Source organism: Pygocentrus nattereri, chromosome 25, assembly GCF_015220715.1.
Source record: "Pygocentrus nattereri isolate fPygNat1 chromosome 25, fPygNat1.pri, whole genome shotgun sequence".
Classification (NCBI taxonomy): domain Eukaryota; kingdom Metazoa; phylum Chordata; class Actinopteri; order Characiformes; family Serrasalmidae; genus Pygocentrus; species Pygocentrus nattereri.
Window position 1 is genome coordinate 167,622 of NC_051235.1, and position 19,879 is coordinate 187,500.

The following is a 19,879-nucleotide window of genomic DNA, read 5'->3' on the forward strand; positions in this document are numbered from 1 at the left end:
TCATGTCTCACTCCATCCTTGCTTTAGTCCAGGTCTGGGAGGAGATCCCTCAGGAGACCATCCGCCACCTCATCAGGAGCATGCCCAGGCATTGTAGGGAGGTCATACAGGCACGTGGAGGCCACACACAACACTGAGCCTCATTTTGACTTGTTTTAAGGACATCACATCAAAGTTGGATCAGCCTGTCGTGTGTTTTTCCACTTTAATTTTGTGTGTGACTCCAAATCCAGGCCTCCATTGGTTAATAAATTTGATTTCCATTGATGATTTTTGTGAGATTTTGTTGTCGGCACATTCAACTTTGTACAGAACAAAGTATTCAATGAGAATATTTCATTCATTCAGATCTAGGATGTGTTATTTGAGTGCTCCCTCTATTTTTTTATGCATTTTTTTGTATTTAAAATTCTATAAGATTTGCACTCACTTTCAACCACCTGTGCAAATGTGATGAGCCAAGACGTGTTTGAAGTTTACTTCTTTAGTTTTAGCCCTGTAGCTATGAGGCTGATATAGTTAACATATAACGTAAGCTTAGCACTGCACTAACTTCACCCCTAAATCATCACACAGTCTCCTCGAACTGTGCCAGTCAATTTGGCCTCAGACCCCAGAAGGAATCTGCTGCACCATTTAAGGTGGAATGGAAAATTCGACTGAGAAGTTGCTGAATAGAAAGCCAACTCTATCTTCTGGTGGTGCTGACCTCAGACTCGGGGTCATCATCCTCAAACTCGCTGTAGTGGGCATGGTCAGGATTACTGGCCTTATCCAGCAGCTCGATCGCCAGCGTCCGGCTCAGAGGCTGAGAAACAAATGGGTGCTGAGGGCCAAAGAAACACATAGCATTATTGATCTACATTCTATATTTCACTTTATTATAAAATGTATAACTATAAGACTATGTGGAGAAACTGGCCCATCAACACATTTCCATAAACTCTAAACCACATTCAGCTCCTCAAAGAGCTCCTCCTGAATCTCCCGCCCTCACCTGCAGCAGCTTCTCAGCTGACGGACGCTTCTTCGGGTTTTTTGTCAATGAGAGTTTAACGAAATTGTGGAAGTTATTGGACCTTAAAAAAAGAGAAGCTAGAGATTACAGCAGCATTTACCACATCACACTTAAACACCCAGCTGAGAGAACAGAGAACACCATCAGAACACCATGAGAACACCATCAGGACATCACCATCAGAACATCAATCAGAATATCAGTCAGAACATTAATCAGAACATCAATCATAACATCAGTCAGAACATCAGTCAGAACATCAGTCAGAACAGAAATCCGTGAGAAAGTCCATCCATCCATCCATCCATTCTCTAAGCCGCTTCTCCGTCAGGGTCGCGGGGGGTGCTGGAGCCTATCCCAGCAGTCTTCGGGCGGAAGGCAGGATACACCCTGGACGGGCCGCGTGAGAAAGTCAGTGAGGTAAATATTGAATCTCACCATCGAACTTTGTCCTTCAGCTTTGGGGGCTGGAAGTTGCTCTTGGTCATCAGGAACAGAGCCCTGAGAGGAGAACACATCCGATTACCTTCAGCCCAAACAGCCCACAGTAACTGAGCCGTGACTCTAATTCTGATTCCACCTTAAAAGCCTCAGAGCCTGAAAGTGCCTGCAGGGCTGTTTAAGGTGGAGGGGAATATCGTACTAAGAGGCCAGTGGAGGAGCAGCCGTACCTCATGGGGTGCAGTTCGAACATGGGCGGCTGGAGCTCCGCCAGCTCTATAGCGGTGATGCCGACGGCCCAGATGTCACACAGGTGGTTATAACCTCCTTTACGCTCCACAGCAGCCACTTCTGGAGCCATCCTGACACAGCGCCACCAACAGGATCAGCACGGAAAACACACACTACCTTTTCTCTATTACTCAGTAAGAGTCTTCAGATATTCCACAGACACTCTCAGACTCACACTCTTACACTCACACTCTCACACTCTTACACTCACACTCTCACACTCACACACTCCCTCACTCTCACACTCTTACATTTACACACTCTCACTCCCACACTCACACACCCTCACACTCATACTCACTCTCACACACTCTCAAGACTCACACACTCACTCACACACTCTCTCACACTCACGGCCCTTTCACTATTACTCAGTGATTCTTCAGATATTCCAGACACTCTCACACTCACACACTCTCACACCCTCACACTTGCATACTCTATACACTCACATTCATACTCTCTCACACGCTTTCACACACACACTCACTCTCATACTCTCATTCACTGCCCTTTCTCTATTACTCAGTGAGTCTTCAGATGTTCCAGAGACACTCTCACACTCACACTCTTATACTCACACACTCCCACTCACACACCCACATTCATACTCTCACACTCTCTCACAAACACTCTCAGACTCATACACTCACTCACACACTCACTCTCGCATTGACACACACACTCTAACAAACAATCAGTCTCATACTCTCACACTCGCTCTCACACTTACACACACACACACTCTGACACACACTCACATTCTCTCTCTCACACACACACACACTCTCACTCATTTACCCTCACACTCTCACTCTAAAACACTCACTCTCACAAACACTCACACTCTCCCTCATACTCTCACTCTCACACTTACATACTCACACACACTCACATTCTCTCGCTGACACACACACAAACACACTCTCACTTTCACACTCAGAGACACTCTCATACTCTTACAGACACTCCCACTCACTGTAAGAATGTTTACTGTCTGAAGTATAAATGAAGGTTTCATGATTTCTTTATTTCTGTGTTGAAGCATCACTAAACTAGCATGATGTGCCGTAACAGCTCCTAGTGATTTATTACACAATGATTCAAGTGAAATTTAATTTAAAAATGCTATTTACTAAAAGTACTATAAACATTTTGATATCACTTTATAATAACAAACCTTTATAAACAGCAACTCAATACATTGTTTATGACAATTAATAATTATAGACATTTTCTTCTTTTGCTTTTATCCATTTTATTACCTGTTTCTTAGTGGTCACTGTGTAGTGTGTGTAGTAGCTGTGTGTGAGTGAGTGTGTGTGAGTGTGTATGTGTGTCTGTGGGTATCTGCGTGTGTGTTTGTGTGAGAGTGTGTATGTGTGTCTGTGTGTGTGTGTGTGTGTGTGTACCTATGTGTCTGTGTGTGTGAGTGTCTGTGTGTGTGCGTGTGTGTGCGTGTGTGTGCATATGTGTGTCTGTGTGTGTGTGTTTGTGTGTGTGAGAGAGTGTGTGTGTATGTGTGAGTGTCTGTTTGTGTGGGTGCGTATGTGTGTGTGTGAATGTGTATGTGTGTGTGTGTATTTCTGTGTGTGAGAGTGTGTGTGTGTGTGTGCGCGTGTGTGTTAGAGTGTGTGTGTGTGTGTGCACGTGTGAGTGCGTGTGTGTGTGTGTGAGAGTGTATATGTGTGTGTGTCTGTGTTTGTGTGTGCGTGCATGTGTGTGTCTGTGTGTGTGAGTGTGGATGTGTGTGTATGTCTGTGTGCGTGTGTGTGTGTGTGTGTTTGAGAGTGTGTGTGTGTGTGAGAGAGTGTGTGTGTGTGTGTGTGTGTGAGAGTGTGTGTACGTTGTATGTGAGTGTGTGTGCGTGTGTGTGTGTGTGTGAGTGTGTGTAAGTGTTTGTGCGTGTATGTGTATGTGAGAGTGTGTGTGAGTGTGTGTGTGTGTGTCTGTCTGTGTGTGAGAGTGTGTGTTAGCGTGTGTGTGAGTGTGTGTGTCTGTGTGTGTGTGTGAGAGTGTGTGTGGGTGTGTGTGAGAGTGTGTGTGGGTGTGTGGGTGTGTGTGTGAGTATATGTGAGAGTGTGTGTGAGTGTGTGTGTGTTTCTGTGTGTGTGTGTGTATGTGAACGTGTGTGTGTGTGTCTGTCTGTGTGTGTGAGTGTGTGTCTGTCTGTGTGTGAGTGTGTGTGTGTGTGTGTGTGAGAGTGTGTGTGTGTACGTTGTATGTGATTGTGTGTGCATGCGTGTGTGTGTGTGTGTGTACGTTGTATGTGAGTGTGTGTGTATGAGAGTGTGTGTGTTTGTGTGTGGGTGTGTGTAAGTGTTTGTGTGTGTGTGTCTGTCTGTGTGTGTATGTGTGTGTGTGAGAGTGTGTGTGAGCGTGTGTGTGTGTGAAGGTGTGTGAGCGTGTGTGTGTGTGAGTGTGTGTGTGTGTGTGTGTGAGAGTGTGTGTGGGTGTGTGAGAGTATATGTGAGAGTGTGTGTGAGTGTGTGTGAGTGTGTGTCTGTGTGTGTATGTGTATGTGAACGTGTGTGTGTGTCTGTCTGTGTGTGTGAGTGTGTGTGTGTCTGTATGTGTGTGAGTGTGTGTGTGTCTGTGTGTGTGTGTCTGTGTATGTGAACGTGTGTCTGTCTGTGTGTGAGTTTGTCTGTCTGTGTGTGTGTGTGTGTCTGTCTGTGTGTGTGTCTGTCTGTGTGTGTGTGTCTGTGTGTGTGTGTATGTGTATGTGAACGTGTGTGTGTGTGTGTCTGTGTGTGTGTGTGAGTGTGTGTGTGTGTTAACATGTGTGAGTGTGTGTGTGTGTGAGTGTGTGTGTGTCTGTCTGTGTGTGTGTGTGTGTATGTGTGAGAGTGTGTGAGTGTGTGTGTGTGTTAACATGTGTGAGTGTGTGTGTGTGAGTGTGTGTGTGTCTGTCTGTGTGTGTGTGTGTGTATGTGTGAGAGTGTGTGAGTGTGTTAACGTGGCCGGTCAGCGTCGTGCTGTGAGTATCCAGCGTTTACCAGTACGGAGTTCCAATGAAGGACTTCCTCTTCGCCAGAGTCGCTGTGATCTGAGCCGAAACTCCAAAATCAGCTATAGAACAAAAACAGATACGTCTGAATATCTGAACTCACAACAGGAAGTGACTCTAAACACTCAAATCCTTTATTTAAAACCCCAAAGAACCACATCCTGCACTCTGCAGTGTCAGCAGGTCTCCACTCTGACTGACCGACCAACACAAAGCCTGTTTTCATGAGTGAAATGAAAACCGCTGCAGAGCTGAGTTTAGATCAGGGTCTAATCCCAGACCTCTGCTCATTTGATGAAACTGTTATTTGTACTGATCTGACTCTAAAAACAAGTTTACTTAAATTCTTTCAACAACTAATCATAACATTTAAATACCAAACAAACAAAAATATAAAACTGGGATGGCTTTTTGTTCAAAATGTAAATTTGAATGTGGAATAAGAGCAGCATGCTGTGTGAATGTACACCACCGTTAGCTCACTAATAACACAACACTGCAGATCCCACAGCGGCGCTGGAAGAAACGAGCCCCGTCACAGTGGAGGTGATCAGAAAAGAAGAAAACGATATAAAATCAGTCACACATATCATTACATCACATTACACTCATCCGTCCACTGTGAGAAGACCACTCAGCGCTGTGGGTCTGAAAGGACGTGTAGCTGATCAAGAAGAACCTCACTGAGAACAGGAGACGGACACACCAAACAAAGAAGCTGAACGATGGACTGACCGCCCCAGAGTCCAGACCAGTTGAGAAATGAATAATTTGTACTGAATGACCATTTTAACTGGAAGTCAGATCAATGGGGGGCCCTGACTTTAGCACAGTGCTGTATATCTCTAAACACTCTAAACACTCAAATCCTTTATTTAAAACCCCAAAGAACCACATCCTGCACTCTGCAGTGTCAGCAGGTCTCCACTCTGACTGACCGACCAACACAAAGCCTGTTTTCATGAGTGAAATGAAAACCGCTGCAGAGCTGAGTTTAGATCAGGGTCTAATCCCAGACCTCTGCTCATTTGATGAAACTGTTATTTGTACTGATCTGACTCTAAAAACAAGTTTACTTAAATTCTTTCAACAACTAATCATAACATTTAAATACCAAACAAACAAAAATATAAAACTGGGATGGCTTTTTGTTCAAAATGTAAATTTGAATGTGGAATAAGAGCAGCATGCTGTGTGAATGTACACCACCGTTAGCTCACTAATAACACAACACTGCAGATCCCACAGCGGCGCTGGAAGAAACGAGCCCCGTCACAGTGGAGGTGATCAGAAAAGAAGAAAACGATATAAAATCAGTCACACATATCATTACATCACATTACACTCATCCGTCCACTGTGAGAAGACCACTCAGCGCTGTGGGTCTGAAAGGACGTGTAGCTGATCAAGAAGAACCTCACTGAGAACAGGAGACGGACACACCAAACAAAGAAGCTGAACGATGGACTGACCGCCCCAGAGTCCAGACCAGTTGAGAAATGAATAATTTGTACTGAATGACCATTTTAACTGGAAGTCAGATCAATGGGGGGCCCTGACTTTAGCACAGTGCTGTATATCTGATGAGGGTTTGTGTTAATTCTCTTACCCAGCTTGACGTAGCCGTTGTCGGTCAGTAAAATGTTGGCTCCCTGAAATGATAAATGATAAACACTGATCATAAATAATACACAGACTAATAAAAATAAGAAGGTGCATTTCTAAGGCGGGACTTTACAGGCTGCAGCGCTTCTCAGGCAAAATGGATATTAAAAAAATAAATAAATGGATCTTTCATCTTCCCACTTTGAAGAGACACTTTCTCCGTGTGTCCTTTCATCTGTGATCTGAGCTCGCGGAGCTAAATCAGTGACAGGAGCTGCACAACTTTCCAGAAGCTTCTGCAGGTTAAAGTGGAGCCGCATTTCTATAATGATCATTTCTATAATGAGACTCTATCAGGGGCGTCAATCAGGAGACGCATCAGAGATGATTAAACAGCTGGGAAACATGAAAGCAGACGTTACCTTTATGTCTCGATGCATCTTTCCTTTACTGTGCAGGTAGTACAGACCCTGCGTTCACAGGAAGAACAGATCACTCAGACGGACACAGCACAACCCATATTCCACAAAACTGAGTGTGTTTTATAAACAGACGAGGACGGTCACTCCTGTTAGCGCGCAGAAGCTAACATGCTACTAACGGTCAGATATAACAATATTAGAGATGGACACAGTCAGGGTCAGACTCACCTGGAGAGTTTCTCTGGACATGTATGCTATCTGTGATTCCGTCAGTGGACCGGTCACTACAGACAGAAACACAGGCGAGTGAACAGGTCAGTGCACTAAAGTGGGAACCTGAACATGAATTAAACGCAGGATAATCGACAGACTCATTCACAGAGACTGACTCATGATCCAGACGTGTCAGCAGTGAATCCTGCGATAGGCAACCGAAGGCAACACACGTACGTTATGAGAAAGCCGGACAGACCACTCTTCTGAGGCAGGTGATCTGTTAAAGAGCTTGACGCCTCACATAAATCAGTGTTCTCTACATCAGGACACTACAGCATCGGATTCCCTGCACCATGGTGACACCCATCCATGGCAGGTCAGAGTTACTGAGGCAAAATCCAGCAGGCGCATCCAAAATCCATACAGCTCACGGAACCTGAGCTGGTCTGATCTGTCAGATCTGGTATGTTGGATCTGGAGTGAAGGATCTGACGTTTTGACGTTCTGATATGGTTTTTCAAAACTTGTTGTCAGATCTGGTCTGTTGGATCTGGTGCGTCAGATCTGGTGTGTATTATCTGGTCTTTTGGATCTGGTCTGTCAGATCTGGTGTCGGATCTCATATGTCAGATCTGGTCTGTCTGATTTGGTCTGTTGGATCTGGTGTGTCTTATCTGGTCTGTTGGATCTGGTCTGTCAGATCTGGTCTGTCAGATCTCATATGTCAGATCTGGTCTGTCTGATTTGGTCTGTTGGATCTGGTGTGTCTTATCTGGTCTGTTGGATCTGGTCTGTCAGATCTGGTGTCGGATCTCATATGTCAGATCTGGTCTGTCTGATTTGGTCTGTTGGATCTGGTGTGTAAGAGTTGGTCAGTCATATCTGCTCTGTTGGTTCTGGAATGTCAGATTTGGAGTAATGGATCTGGTCTGTCTGATCTGATGTATCTGTTGGGTGTTGTGCGCTGGATTTGGACTATCAGAGTTGGGCTGTCAGACTAAGGGCGACACACGGTCTCAGAGAAGGTTCAGTGGTTTATTGTGTGGGTTTTATATCTTACCGTGATAAATGTCCTGTAGTGATCCGCCTCCACAGAACTCCATACATATCCACAGCTTATCTCTCCTACGAGCAAGAAAGGAAAACAAATGACATCAGCACCATATCAGCAGAACAGAGGAAGACGGAGGATGAGGAGGAACCTTCAGGGTTCAAGAGACGCAAACCAGACACAAGACACAACACATCACTGATCCCTCAGCACTCCCGCCATCTCCTACAGGAAGTTTACATTAAAAAAAAAACAAAAGTAAACAAATACAGACTGACAGAAGGAAAGTAAACACTGCTTTGGTCACTGTACCGTAAATAACTACCAAAGTAGGCCACAATGTTGGAGTGCTTGCAGTCCTTCATCATGGTGATCTCCTGCTGAACCACAGCAAAGTCCTCACCTGTAGGCGGACAAAGGGGACACAGTCAGGGTCCAGGGTTGTGACGATCACCAATCGCTTATCACCTGAGTAATATATGCAACACCGCTTATAAGTTCAATAATCAGTTCTACACTGTTCAGATTCCATTGTGCTGAGCTGCTTTTGTTCAGTCGTGGGTTTGTAGCAGGTGAGGTCATCATTAGATTAGTGAACTAGCAACGCAGGTTCTGTTTACGGCACCGAGCATCAGTGTCAACTTGACTGACACAGAAACTCGTTCTTTCTGGCATTACTGAGTCGATACATTTCTAAGTTTTACATCTGACATTTAAAGTGTAAAGGCCTTTAACGTCTCTCAGACCGGGCTGAAACACCACGCTAACAGACCAGGCTGAAACACCACGCTAACAGACCGGGCTAAAACACCACACTAACACACCGGTCTAAAACCCCACACTAACAGACCGGGCTAAAACCCCACACTAACAGACCGGGCTAAAACACCACGCTAACAGACCGGCTAAAACACCACACTAACAGACCGGGCTAAAACACCACGCTGACAGACAGGGCTGAAACACCACACTAACAGACCGGACTAAAACACCACACTAACAGACAGGACTAAAACACCACACTAACAGACCGGGCTGAAACACCACGCTAACAGACCGGGCTGAAACACCACGCTAACAGACCGGGCTGAAACACCACGCTAACAGACCGGGCTGAAACACCACGCTAACACACCGGGCTAAAATACCACACTAACAGACCGGGCTGAAACACCACACTAACAGACCGGGCTGAAACACCACACTAACAGACCGGGCTGAAACACCACGCTAACACACCGGGCTAAAACACCACACTAACAGACGGGACTAAAACACCACACTAACAGACCGGGTGAAACACCACACTAACAGGCCAGGCTGAAACACCACGCTAACACACCGGGCTAAAACACCACACTAACAGACCGGACTAAAACACCACACTAACACACCGGGCTAAAACACCACACTAACAGACCGGACTAAAACACCACACTAACAGACCGGGCTGATACACCACGCTAACACACCGGGCTGAAACACCACGCTAACACACCGGGCTGAAACACCACGCTAACACACCGGGCTAAAACACCACACTAACAGACCGGGCTGAAACACCACGCTAACACACCGGGCTAAAACACCAAACTAACAGACCGGGCTGAAACACCACGCTAACAGACCGGGCTAAAACACCACACTAACAGACCGGGCTGAAACACCACACTAACAGACCGGACTAAAACACCACACTAACACACCGGGCTGAAACACCACACTAACAGACCGGGCTGAAACACCACACTAACACACCGGGCTAAAACACCACACTAACAGACCGGGCTGAAACACCACACTAACAGACCGGGCTGAAACACCACTCTAACAGACCGGACTAAAACACCACACTAACACACCGGGCTAAAACACCACACTAACAGACCGGGCTGAAACACCACACTAACACACCGGGCTAAAACACCACACTAACAGACCGGGCTGAAACACCACGCTAACACACCGGACTGAAACACCACACTAACACACCGGGCTAAAACACCACGCTAACACACCGGGCTGAAACACCACGCTAACACCGGGCTAAAACACCACACTAACACACCGGGCTGAAACACCACACTAACAGACCGGGCTGAAACACCACACAAACAGACCGGGCTAAAACACCGCACTAACAGACCGGGCTGAAAAACCACGCTAACACACCGGGCTAAAACGCCACACTAACAGACCGGGCTAAAACACCACACTAACAGACCGGGCTAAAACACCACACTAACAGACCGGGCTGAAACACCACACTAACAGACCGGGCTGAAACACCACACTAACACACCGGACTAAAACACCACACTAACAGACCGGGCTGAAACACCATGCTAACACACCGGGCTAAAACACCACACTAACAGACGGGACTAAAACACCACACTAACAGACCGGGTGAAACACCACACTAACAGACCGGGCTGAAACACCACGCTAACACACCGGGCTAAAACACCACACTAACAGACCGGATTAAACACCACACTAACACACCGGGCTGAAACACCACGCTAACACACCGGGCTAAAACACCACTCTAACAGACCGGGCTGAAACACCACGCTAACACACCGGACTGAAACACCACACTAACACACCGGGCTAAAACACCACGCTAACACACCGGGCTGAAACACCACGCTAACACCGGGCTAAAACACCACACTAACAGACCGGGCTGAAACACCACACTAACAGACCGGGCTGAAACACCACGCTAACACACCGGGCTAAAACACCACACTAACAGACGGGACTAAAACACCACACTAACAGACCGGGTGAAACACCACACTAACAGGCCAGGCTGAAACACCACGCTAACACACCGGGCTAAAACACCACACTAACAGACCGGACTAAAACACCACACTAACACACCGGGCTAAAACACCACACTAACAGACCGGACTAAAACACCACACTAACAGACCGGGCTGATACACCACGCTAACACACCGGGCTGAAACACCACGCTAACACACCGGGCTGAAACACCACGCTAACACACCGGGCTAAAACACCACACTAACAGACCGGGCTGAAACACCACGCTAACACACCGGGCTAAAACACCAAACTAACAGACCGGGCTGAAACACCACGCTAACAGACCGGGCTAAAACACCACACTAACAGACCGGGCTGAAACACCACACTAACAGACCGGACTAAAACACCACACTAACACACCGGGCTGAAACACCACACTAACAGACCGGGCTGAAACACCACACTAACACACCGGGCTAAAACACCACACTAACAGACCGGGCTGAAACACCACACTAACAGACCGGGCTGAAACACCACTCTAACAGACCGGACTAAAACACCACACTAACACACCGGGCTAAAACACCACACTAACAGACCGGGCTGAAACACCACACTAACACACCGGGCTAAAACACCACACTAACAGACCGGGCTGAAACACCACGCTAACACACCGGACTGAAACACCACACTAACACACCGGGCTAAAACACCACGCTAACACACCGGGCTGAAACACCACGCTAACACCGGGCTAAAACACCACACTAACACACCGGGCTGAAACACCACACTAACAGACCGGGCTGAAACACCACACAAACAGACCGGGCTAAAACACCGCACTAACAGACCGGGCTGAAAAACCACGCTAACACACCGGGCTAAAACGCCACACTAACAGACCGGGCTAAAACACCACACTAACAGACCGGGCTAAAACACCACACTAACAGACCGGGCTGAAACACCACACTAACAGACCGGGCTGAAACACCACACTAACACACCGGACTAAAACACCACACTAACAGACCGGGCTGAAACACCATGCTAACACACCGGGCTAAAACACCACACTAACAGACGGGACTAAAACACCACACTAACAGACCGGGTGAAACACCACACTAACAGACCGGGCTGAAACACCACGCTAACACACCGGGCTAAAACACCACACTAACAGACCGGATTAAACACCACACTAACACACCGGGCTGAAACACCACGCTAACACACCGGGCTAAAACACCACTCTAACAGACCGGGCTGAAACACCACGCTAACACACCGGACTGAAACACCACACTAACACACCGGGCTAAAACACCACGCTAACACACCGGGCTGAAACACCACGCTAACACCGGGCTAAAACACCACACTAACACACCGGGCTGAAACACCACACTAACAGACCGGGCTGAAACACCACACAAACAGACCGGGCTAAAACACCGCACTAACAGACCGGGCTGAAACACCACACTAACAGACCGGGCTGAAACACCACACTAACAGACCGGGCTGAAACACCACGCTAACACACCGGGCTAAAACCCGTGCAGATGAACACTTAATAAAGGCCATTATTGGGTTTGAGTGATCAGTTCTGTCCACTTGAACGACAACAGACTGTTACTACAGTTTTGCGGCTGCAGTAAAAGACTCAACTTTGTGTCGTGCAATTTATATAATTTATATAAATACTTATTATTTTAACTCTTTAGTGGTGACAGTGGCAATCAGCCCAATGACATCATCACTCAACGAGCAGAGAAACACTGAAACAGCCCGGAAAGCCGTTCAGAGCTTCAGCCGCTCAGAGATAAACAGCTCTCCCTCTAACACTGATGGAAAACTGCTGATGGCCAGCGGACAGCGTCCTTTAGGGAACACGCTGACCTGGCGGGGGGGTCACTGCGGTTATGCCATGTGACCTGCATTTCCTGCCAGCCCCACTCTCAGATGACACAGTGACATTATTCTACACGACAGAGAGACAGAGAGAGAGAGAGAGAGAGAGAGAGACAGAGAGAGACTGAGAGAGAGAGAGACAGAGAGAGAGAGAGAGAGAAACAGAGAGAGAGAGAGAGAGAGAGACAGAGACAGAGAGAGAGAGAGAGAGAGAGAGAGAGAGAGAGAGAGAGAGACAGAGAGAGACAGAGAGAGAGAGACACAGAGAGAGAGAGACACACAGAGAGAGACAGAGAGAGAGACAGAGAGAGAGAGAGAGAGACAGACACAGAGAGAGAGAGAGAGAGAGACAGAGAGACAGAGAGAGAGAAATAGAGAGAGAGAGAGAGAGAGACAGACAGAGAGAGAGACAGAGAGAGAGAGAGAGAGAGAGAGAGAGAGAGAGAGAGAGACAGAGAGAGAGAGATACAGAGAGAGAGAGACAGAGAGAGACACAGAGAGAAGAGCTGAACCAGGATGTAAACACACACCTGATCAGGACTGGAGCCCAGGAAATGCAGTTTAAAAAGATCTTTAATCATCACAAATATGTGAAACGTCCAGGCGTCCAGGCGTCCAGACGTCCACACTGAAGCTCTTACAGTAAATCTACTATCAGAAGAGCCGTTTAATCTGAAAATGCAGCAACGCCTGGAGCAGCTGAAGGTAAAGGAGGACCACCTGCACCAAGCCGGCCGTCTGGCAGGAAGAGGGGGTTATGAGTGTTAAGTGTCTGTAGGTGACAGAATGTGTATGAGGGTAAATCTATCTGTGGAAGAAGGTGATGATGAAGTGGTAGAAGGTGATGATGTGTGAAGGTGGTGACAGAACTGTGTGAGCTAACATACACACACACACACACACACACACACACACACACCACTCAACACACCCCCACCGCCTCCCCCAGCTACAGTGACCTAGACCTGTTCTGAACATCATCCCTCAGTTCAGCCCAGAGACACCGACACATTCTGTCTCTACATTCAGCTCAACTCTGCTTCACTCTGCTTCAATGGGGTCCACTCCATTCTGCCTCTGTCAGGTCCACTCCATTCTGCCTCAGTCAGGTCCACTCCATTCCGCCTCAGTCGGGTTCACTCCATTCCGCCTCAGTCGGGTTCACTCCATTCCGCCTCAGTCGGGTCCACTCCATTCCACCTCCGACGGGTCCACTCCATTCTGCCTCTGTCAGGTCCACTCCATTCTGCCTCTGTCACGTCCACTCCATTCTGCCTCTGTCACGTCCACTCCATTCTGCCTCAGTCAGGTCCACTCCATTCCGCCTCAGTCGAGTCCACTCCATTCTGCCTCAGTCAGGTCCACTCCATTCCGCCTCTATCAGGTCCACTCCATTCCGCCTCAGTCGAGTCCACTCCATTCCGCCTCTGTCAGGTCCACTCCATTCCGCCTCAGTCGAGTCCACTCCATTCTGCCTCAGTTGAGTCCACTCCATTCTGCCTCTGTCAGGTCCACTCCATTCTGCCTCAGTTGGGTTAACTCCATTCTGCCTCTGTCAGGTCCACTCCATTTTGCCTCTGTCAGGTTCACTCCATTCCGCCTCAGTCGGGTTCGCTACATTCCACCTCAGTCGGGTTCGCTACATTCCGCCTCAGTCGGGTTCGCTACATTCCGCCTCAGTCGGGTTCGCTACATTCCGCCTCAGTCGGGTTCGCTACATTCCGCCTCAGTCGGGTCCACTCCATTCCACCTCCGACGGGTCCACTCCATTCTGCCTCTGTCACGTCCACTCCATTCTGCCTCTGTCACGTCCACTCCATTCTGCCTCTGTCACGTCCACTCCATTCTGCCTCAGTCGGCTTAACTCCATTCTGCTTCAATCAGGCTCACTCAGGTTCACTCCACTCTGCCTCAGTCGCGTCCACTCCATTCTGCCTCTGTCAGGTCCACTCCATTCCGCCTCAGTCGAGTCCACTCCATTCCGCCTCAGTCAGGTCCACTCCATTCTGCCTCAGTCGAGTCCACTCCATTCTGCCTCTGTCAGGTCCACTCCATTCCGCCTCTATGAGGTCCACTCCATTCCGCCTCAGTCGAGTCCACTCCATTCCGCCTCTGTCAGGTCCACTCCATTCCGCCTCTGTCACGTCCACTCCATTCTGCCTCAGTCGGGTTAACTCCATTCTGCTTCAATCAGGCTCACTCAGGTTCACTCCACTCTGCCTCAGTCGCGTCCACTCCATTCTGCCTCTGTCAGGTCCACTCCATTCCGCCTCAGTCGGGTCCACTCCATTCCGCCTCAGTCGGGTCCACTCCATTCCGCCTCAGTCGGGTTAACTCCATTCTGCCTCAGTCGGGTCCACTCCATTCTTCCTCAGTCGGGTCCAATCCATTCTGCCTCAGTCGGGTCAACTCCATTCTGCCTCAGTCGGGTTCACTCCATTCTGCATCAGTCGGGTCCACTCCATTCCGCCTCAGTCGGGTCCACTCCATTCTCCCTCAGTCGGGTCCACTCCTTTCTGCCTCAGTCGGGTTAACTCCATTCTGCCTCAGTTGATTCCACTCCATTCCGCCTCAGTTGAGTCCACTCCATTCTGCCTCAGTTGGGTCCACTCCATTCCGCCTCAGTCGGGTTAACTCCATTCCGCCTCAGTCGGGTCCACTCCATTCTGCCTCAGTCGGGTCTACTCCATTCCGCCTCAGTCGGGTTAACTCCATTCTGCCTCAGTCGGGTCTACTCCATTCCGCCTCAGTCGGGTTAACTCCATTCCGCCTCAGTCGGGTCCACTCCATTCTGCCTCAGTCGGGTCCACTCCATTCTGCCTCAGTCGGGTTAACTCCATTCTGCCTCAGTTGATTCCACTCCATTCCGCCTCAGTCGAGTCCACTCCATTCTGCTTCAATCAGGTTCACTCAGGTTCATTCCATTCTGCCTCTGGCAGGTTCACTCCATTCCGCCTCAGTCGGGTTCGCTACATTCCACCTCAGTCGGGTTCGCTACATTCCACCTCAGTCGGGTTCGCTACATTCCGCCTCAGTCGGGTTCGCTACATTCCGCCTCAGTCGGGTTCGCTACATTCCGCCTCAGTCGGGTCCACTCCATTCCACCTCCGACGGGTCCACTCCATTCTGCCTCTGTCACGTCCACTCCATTCTGCCTCTGTCACGTCCACTCCATTCTGCCTCAGTCGGGTTAACTCCATTCTGCTTCAATCAGGCTCACTCAGGTTCACTCCACTCTGCCTCAGTCGCGTCCACTCCATTCTGCCTCTGTCTGGTCCACTCCATTCCGCCTCAGTCGTGTCCACTCCATTCCGCCTCAGTCAGGTCCACTCCATTCTGCCTCAGTCGAGTCCACTCCATTCTGCCTCTGTCAGGTCCACTCCATTCCGCCTCTATGAGGTCCACTCCATTCCGCCTCAGTCGAGTCCACTCCATTCCGCCTCTGTCAGGTCCACTCCATTCCGCCTCTGTCACGTCCACTCCATTCTGCCTCAGTCGGGTTAACTCCATTCTGCTTCAATCAGGCTCACTCAGGTTCACTCCACTCTGCCTCAGTCGCGTCCACTCCATTCTGCCTCTGTCAGGTCCACTCCATTCCGCCTCAGTCGGGTCCACTCCATTCCGCCTCAGTCGGGTCCACTCCATTCCGCCTCAGTCGGGTTAACTCCATTCTGCCTCAGTCGGGTCCACTCCATTCTTCCTCAGTCGGGTCCAATCCATTCTGCCTCAGTCGGGTCAACTCCATTCTGCCTCAGTCGGGTTCACTCCATTCTGCATCAGTCGGGTCCACTCCATTCCGCCTCAGTCGGGTCCACTCCATTCTCCCTCAGTCGGGTCCACTCCATTCTGCCTCAGTCGGGTTAACTCCATTCTGCATCAGTTGATTCCACTCCATTCCGCCTCAGTTGAGTCCACTCCATTCTGCCTCAGTTGGGTCCACTCCATTCTGCTTCAATCAGGTTCACTCAGGTTCATTCCATTCTGCCTCTGGCAGGTTCACTCCATTCCGCCTCAGTCGGGTTCGCTACATTCCGCCTCAGTCGGGTCCACTCCATTCCGCCTCAGTCGCGTCCACTCCATTCTGCCTCTGTCAGGTCCACTCCATTCCGCCTCAGTCGGGTCCACTCCATTCCGCCTCAGTCGGGTTAACTCCATTCCGCCTCAGTCGGGTCCACTCCATTCTGCCTCAGTCGGGTCCACTCCATTCTGCCTCAGTCGGGTTAACTCCATTCTGCCTCAGTTGATTCCACTCCATTCCGCCTCAGTCGAGTCAACTCCATTCTGCTTCAATCAGGTTCACTCAGGTTCATTCCATTCTGCCTCTGGCAGGTTCACTCCATTCCGCCTCAGTCGGGTTCGCTACATTCCACCTCAGTCGGGTTCGCTACATTCCACCTCAGTCGGGTTCGCTACATTCCGCCTCAGTCGGGTTCGCTACATTCCGCCTCAGTCGGGTTCGCTACATTCCGCCTCAGTCGGGTCCACTCCATTCCACCTCCGACGGGTCCACTCCATTCTGCCTCTGTCACGTCCACTCCATTCTGCCTCTGTCACGTCCACTCCATTCTGCCTCAGTCGGGTTAACTCCATTCTGCTTCAATCAGGCTCACTCAGGTTCACTCCACTCTGCCTCAGTCGCGTCCACTCCATTCTGCCTCTGTCAGGTCCACTCCATTCCGCCTCAGTCGAGTCCACTCCATTCCGCCTCAGTCAGGTCCACTCCATTCTGCCTCAGTCGAGTCCACTCCATTCTGCCTCTGTCAGGTCCACTCCATTCCGCCTCTATGTGGTCCACTCCATTCCGCCTCAGTCGAGTCCACTCCATTCCGCCTCTGTCAGGTCCACTCCATTCCGCCTCTGTCACGTCCACTCCATTCTGCCTCAGTCGGGTTAACTCCATTCTGCTTCAATCAGGCTCACTCAGGTTCACTCCACTCTGCCTCAGTCGCGTCCACTCCATTCTGCCTCTGTCAGGTCCACTCCATTCCGCCTCAGTCGGGTCCACTCCATTCCGCCTCAGTCGGGTCCACTCCATTCCGCCTCAGTCGGGTTAACTCCATTCTGCCTCAGTCGGGTCCACTCCATTCTTCCTCAGTCGGGTCCAATCCATTCTGCCTCAGTCGGGTCAACTCCATTCTGACTCAGTCGGGTTCACTCCATTCTGCATCAGTCGGGTCCACTCCATTCCGCCTCAGTCGGGTCCACTCCATTCTCCCTCAGTCGGGTCCACTCCATTCTGCCTCAGTCGGGTTAACTCCATTCTGCATCAGTTGATTCCACTCCATTCCGCCTCAGTTGAGTCCACTCCATTCTGCCTCAGTTGGGTCCACTCCATTCTGCTTCAATCAGGTTCACTCAGGTTCATTCCATTCTGCCTCTGGCAGGTTCACTCCATTCCGCCTCAGTCGGGTTCGCTACATTCCGCCTCAGTCGGGTCCACTCCATTCCGCCTCAGTCGCGTCCACTCCATTCTGCCTCTGTCAGGTCCACTCCATTCCGCCTCAGTCGGGTCCACTCCATTCCGCCTCAGTCGGGTTAACTCCATTCCGCCTCAGTCGGGTCCACTCCATTCTGCCTCAGTCGGGTCCACTCCATTCTGCCTCAGTCGGGTTAACTCCATTCTGCCTCAGTTGATTCCACTCCATTCCGCCTCAGTCGAGTCAACTCCATTCTGCTTCAATCAGGTTCACTCAGGTTCATTCCATTCTGCCTCTGGCAGGTTCACTCCATTCCGCCTCAGTCGGGTTCGCTACATTCCACCTCAGTCGGGTTCGCTACATTCCGCCTCAGTCGGGTTCGCTACATTCCGCCTCAGTCGGGTTCGCTACATTCCGCCTCAGTCGGGTTCGCTACATTCCGCCTCAGTCGGGTTCGCTACATTCCGCCTCAGTCGGGTCCACTCCATTCTGCCTCTGTCAGGTCCACTCCATTCCGCCTCAGTCGAGTCCACTCCATTCCGCCTCAGTCGAGTCCACTCCATTCTGCCTCTGTCAGGTCCACTCCATTCCGCCTCTATGAGGTCCACTCCATTCCGCCTCAGTCGAGTCCACTCCATTCCGCCTCTGTCAGGTCCACTCCATTCCGCCTCTGTCAGGTCCACTCCATTTTGCCTCTGTCAGGTCCACACCATTTTGCCTCTGTCAGGTCCACTCCATTCCGCCTCAGTCGAGTCCACTCCATTCTGCCTCTGTCAGGTCCACTCCATTCTGCCTCAGTCGCGTCCACTCCATTCTGCCTCTGTCAGGTCCACTCCATTCCGCCTCAGTCGGGTCCACTCCATTCCGCCTCAGTCGCGTCCACTCCATTCCGCCTCAGTCGCGTCCACTCCATTCCGCCTCTGTCAGGTCCACTCCATTCCGCCTCTGTCAGGTCCACTCCATTCCGCCTCAGTCGGGTCCACTCCATTCCGCCTCAGTCGCGTCCACTCCATTCTGCCTCTGTCAGGTCCACTCCATTCCGCCTCAGTCGGGTCCACTCCATTCCGCCTCAGTCGGGTTAACTCCATTCCGCCTCAGTCGGGTCCACTCCATTCTGCCTCAGTCGGGTCCACTCCATTCTGCCTCAGTCGGGTTAACTCCATTCTGCCTCAGTTGATTCCACTCCATTCCGCCTCAGTCGAGTCCACTCCATTCTGCTTCAATCAGGTTCACTCAGGTTCATTCCATTCTGCCTCTGGCAGGTTCACTCCATTCCGCCTCAGTCGGGTTCGCTACATTCCACCTCAGTCGGGTTCGCTACATTCCGCCTCAGTCGGGTTCGCTACATTCCGCCTCAGTCGGGTTCGCTACATTCCGCCTCAGTCGGGTTCGCTACATTCCGCCTCAGTCGGGTCCACTCCATTCTGCCTCTGTCACGTCCACTCCATTCTGCCTCTGTCACGTCCACTCCATTCTGCCTCAGTCGGCTTAACTCCATTCTGCTTCAATCAGGCTCACTCAGGTTCACTCCACTCTGCCTCAGTCGCGTCCACTCCATTCTGCCTCTGTCAGGTCCACTCCATTCCGCCTCAGTCGAGTCCACTCCATTCCGCCTCAGTCAGGTCCACTCCATTCCGCCTCAGTCAGGTCCACTCCATTCTGCCTCAGTCGAGTCCACTCCATTCTGCCTCTGTC

At 50.2% G+C, this 19,879-nt stretch overlaps 1 protein-coding gene across 3 annotated transcripts in view; it reads right to left on the bottom strand.

The window, feature by feature from the left end:
• The window catches only part of map4k3a (mitogen-activated protein kinase kinase kinase kinase 3a), a 99,876-nt gene that overhangs the window by 49,146 nt on the left and 30,851 nt on the right, over positions 1 to 19,879 (bottom strand). For all 3 annotated transcript variants that reach the window (XM_037534730.1, XM_037534731.1, XM_037534729.1), the window contains exons 3-12: positions 8,367 to 8,457; positions 8,064 to 8,128; positions 7,016 to 7,071; positions 6,788 to 6,835; positions 6,370 to 6,412; positions 4,750 to 4,822; positions 1,690 to 1,821; positions 1,457 to 1,519; positions 998 to 1,079; positions 710 to 826 (exon numbers count right to left, since the gene is read on the bottom strand). In XM_037534730.1, coding sequence (XP_037390627.1) covers positions 710 to 826; positions 998 to 1,079; positions 1,457 to 1,519; positions 1,690 to 1,821; positions 4,750 to 4,822; positions 6,370 to 6,412; positions 6,788 to 6,835; positions 7,016 to 7,071; positions 8,064 to 8,128; positions 8,367 to 8,457 — 770 coding nt within the window. The remainder of the gene's footprint in view (positions 1 to 709; positions 827 to 997; positions 1,080 to 1,456; positions 1,520 to 1,689; positions 1,822 to 4,749; positions 4,823 to 6,369; positions 6,413 to 6,787; positions 6,836 to 7,015; positions 7,072 to 8,063; positions 8,129 to 8,366; positions 8,458 to 19,879) is intronic.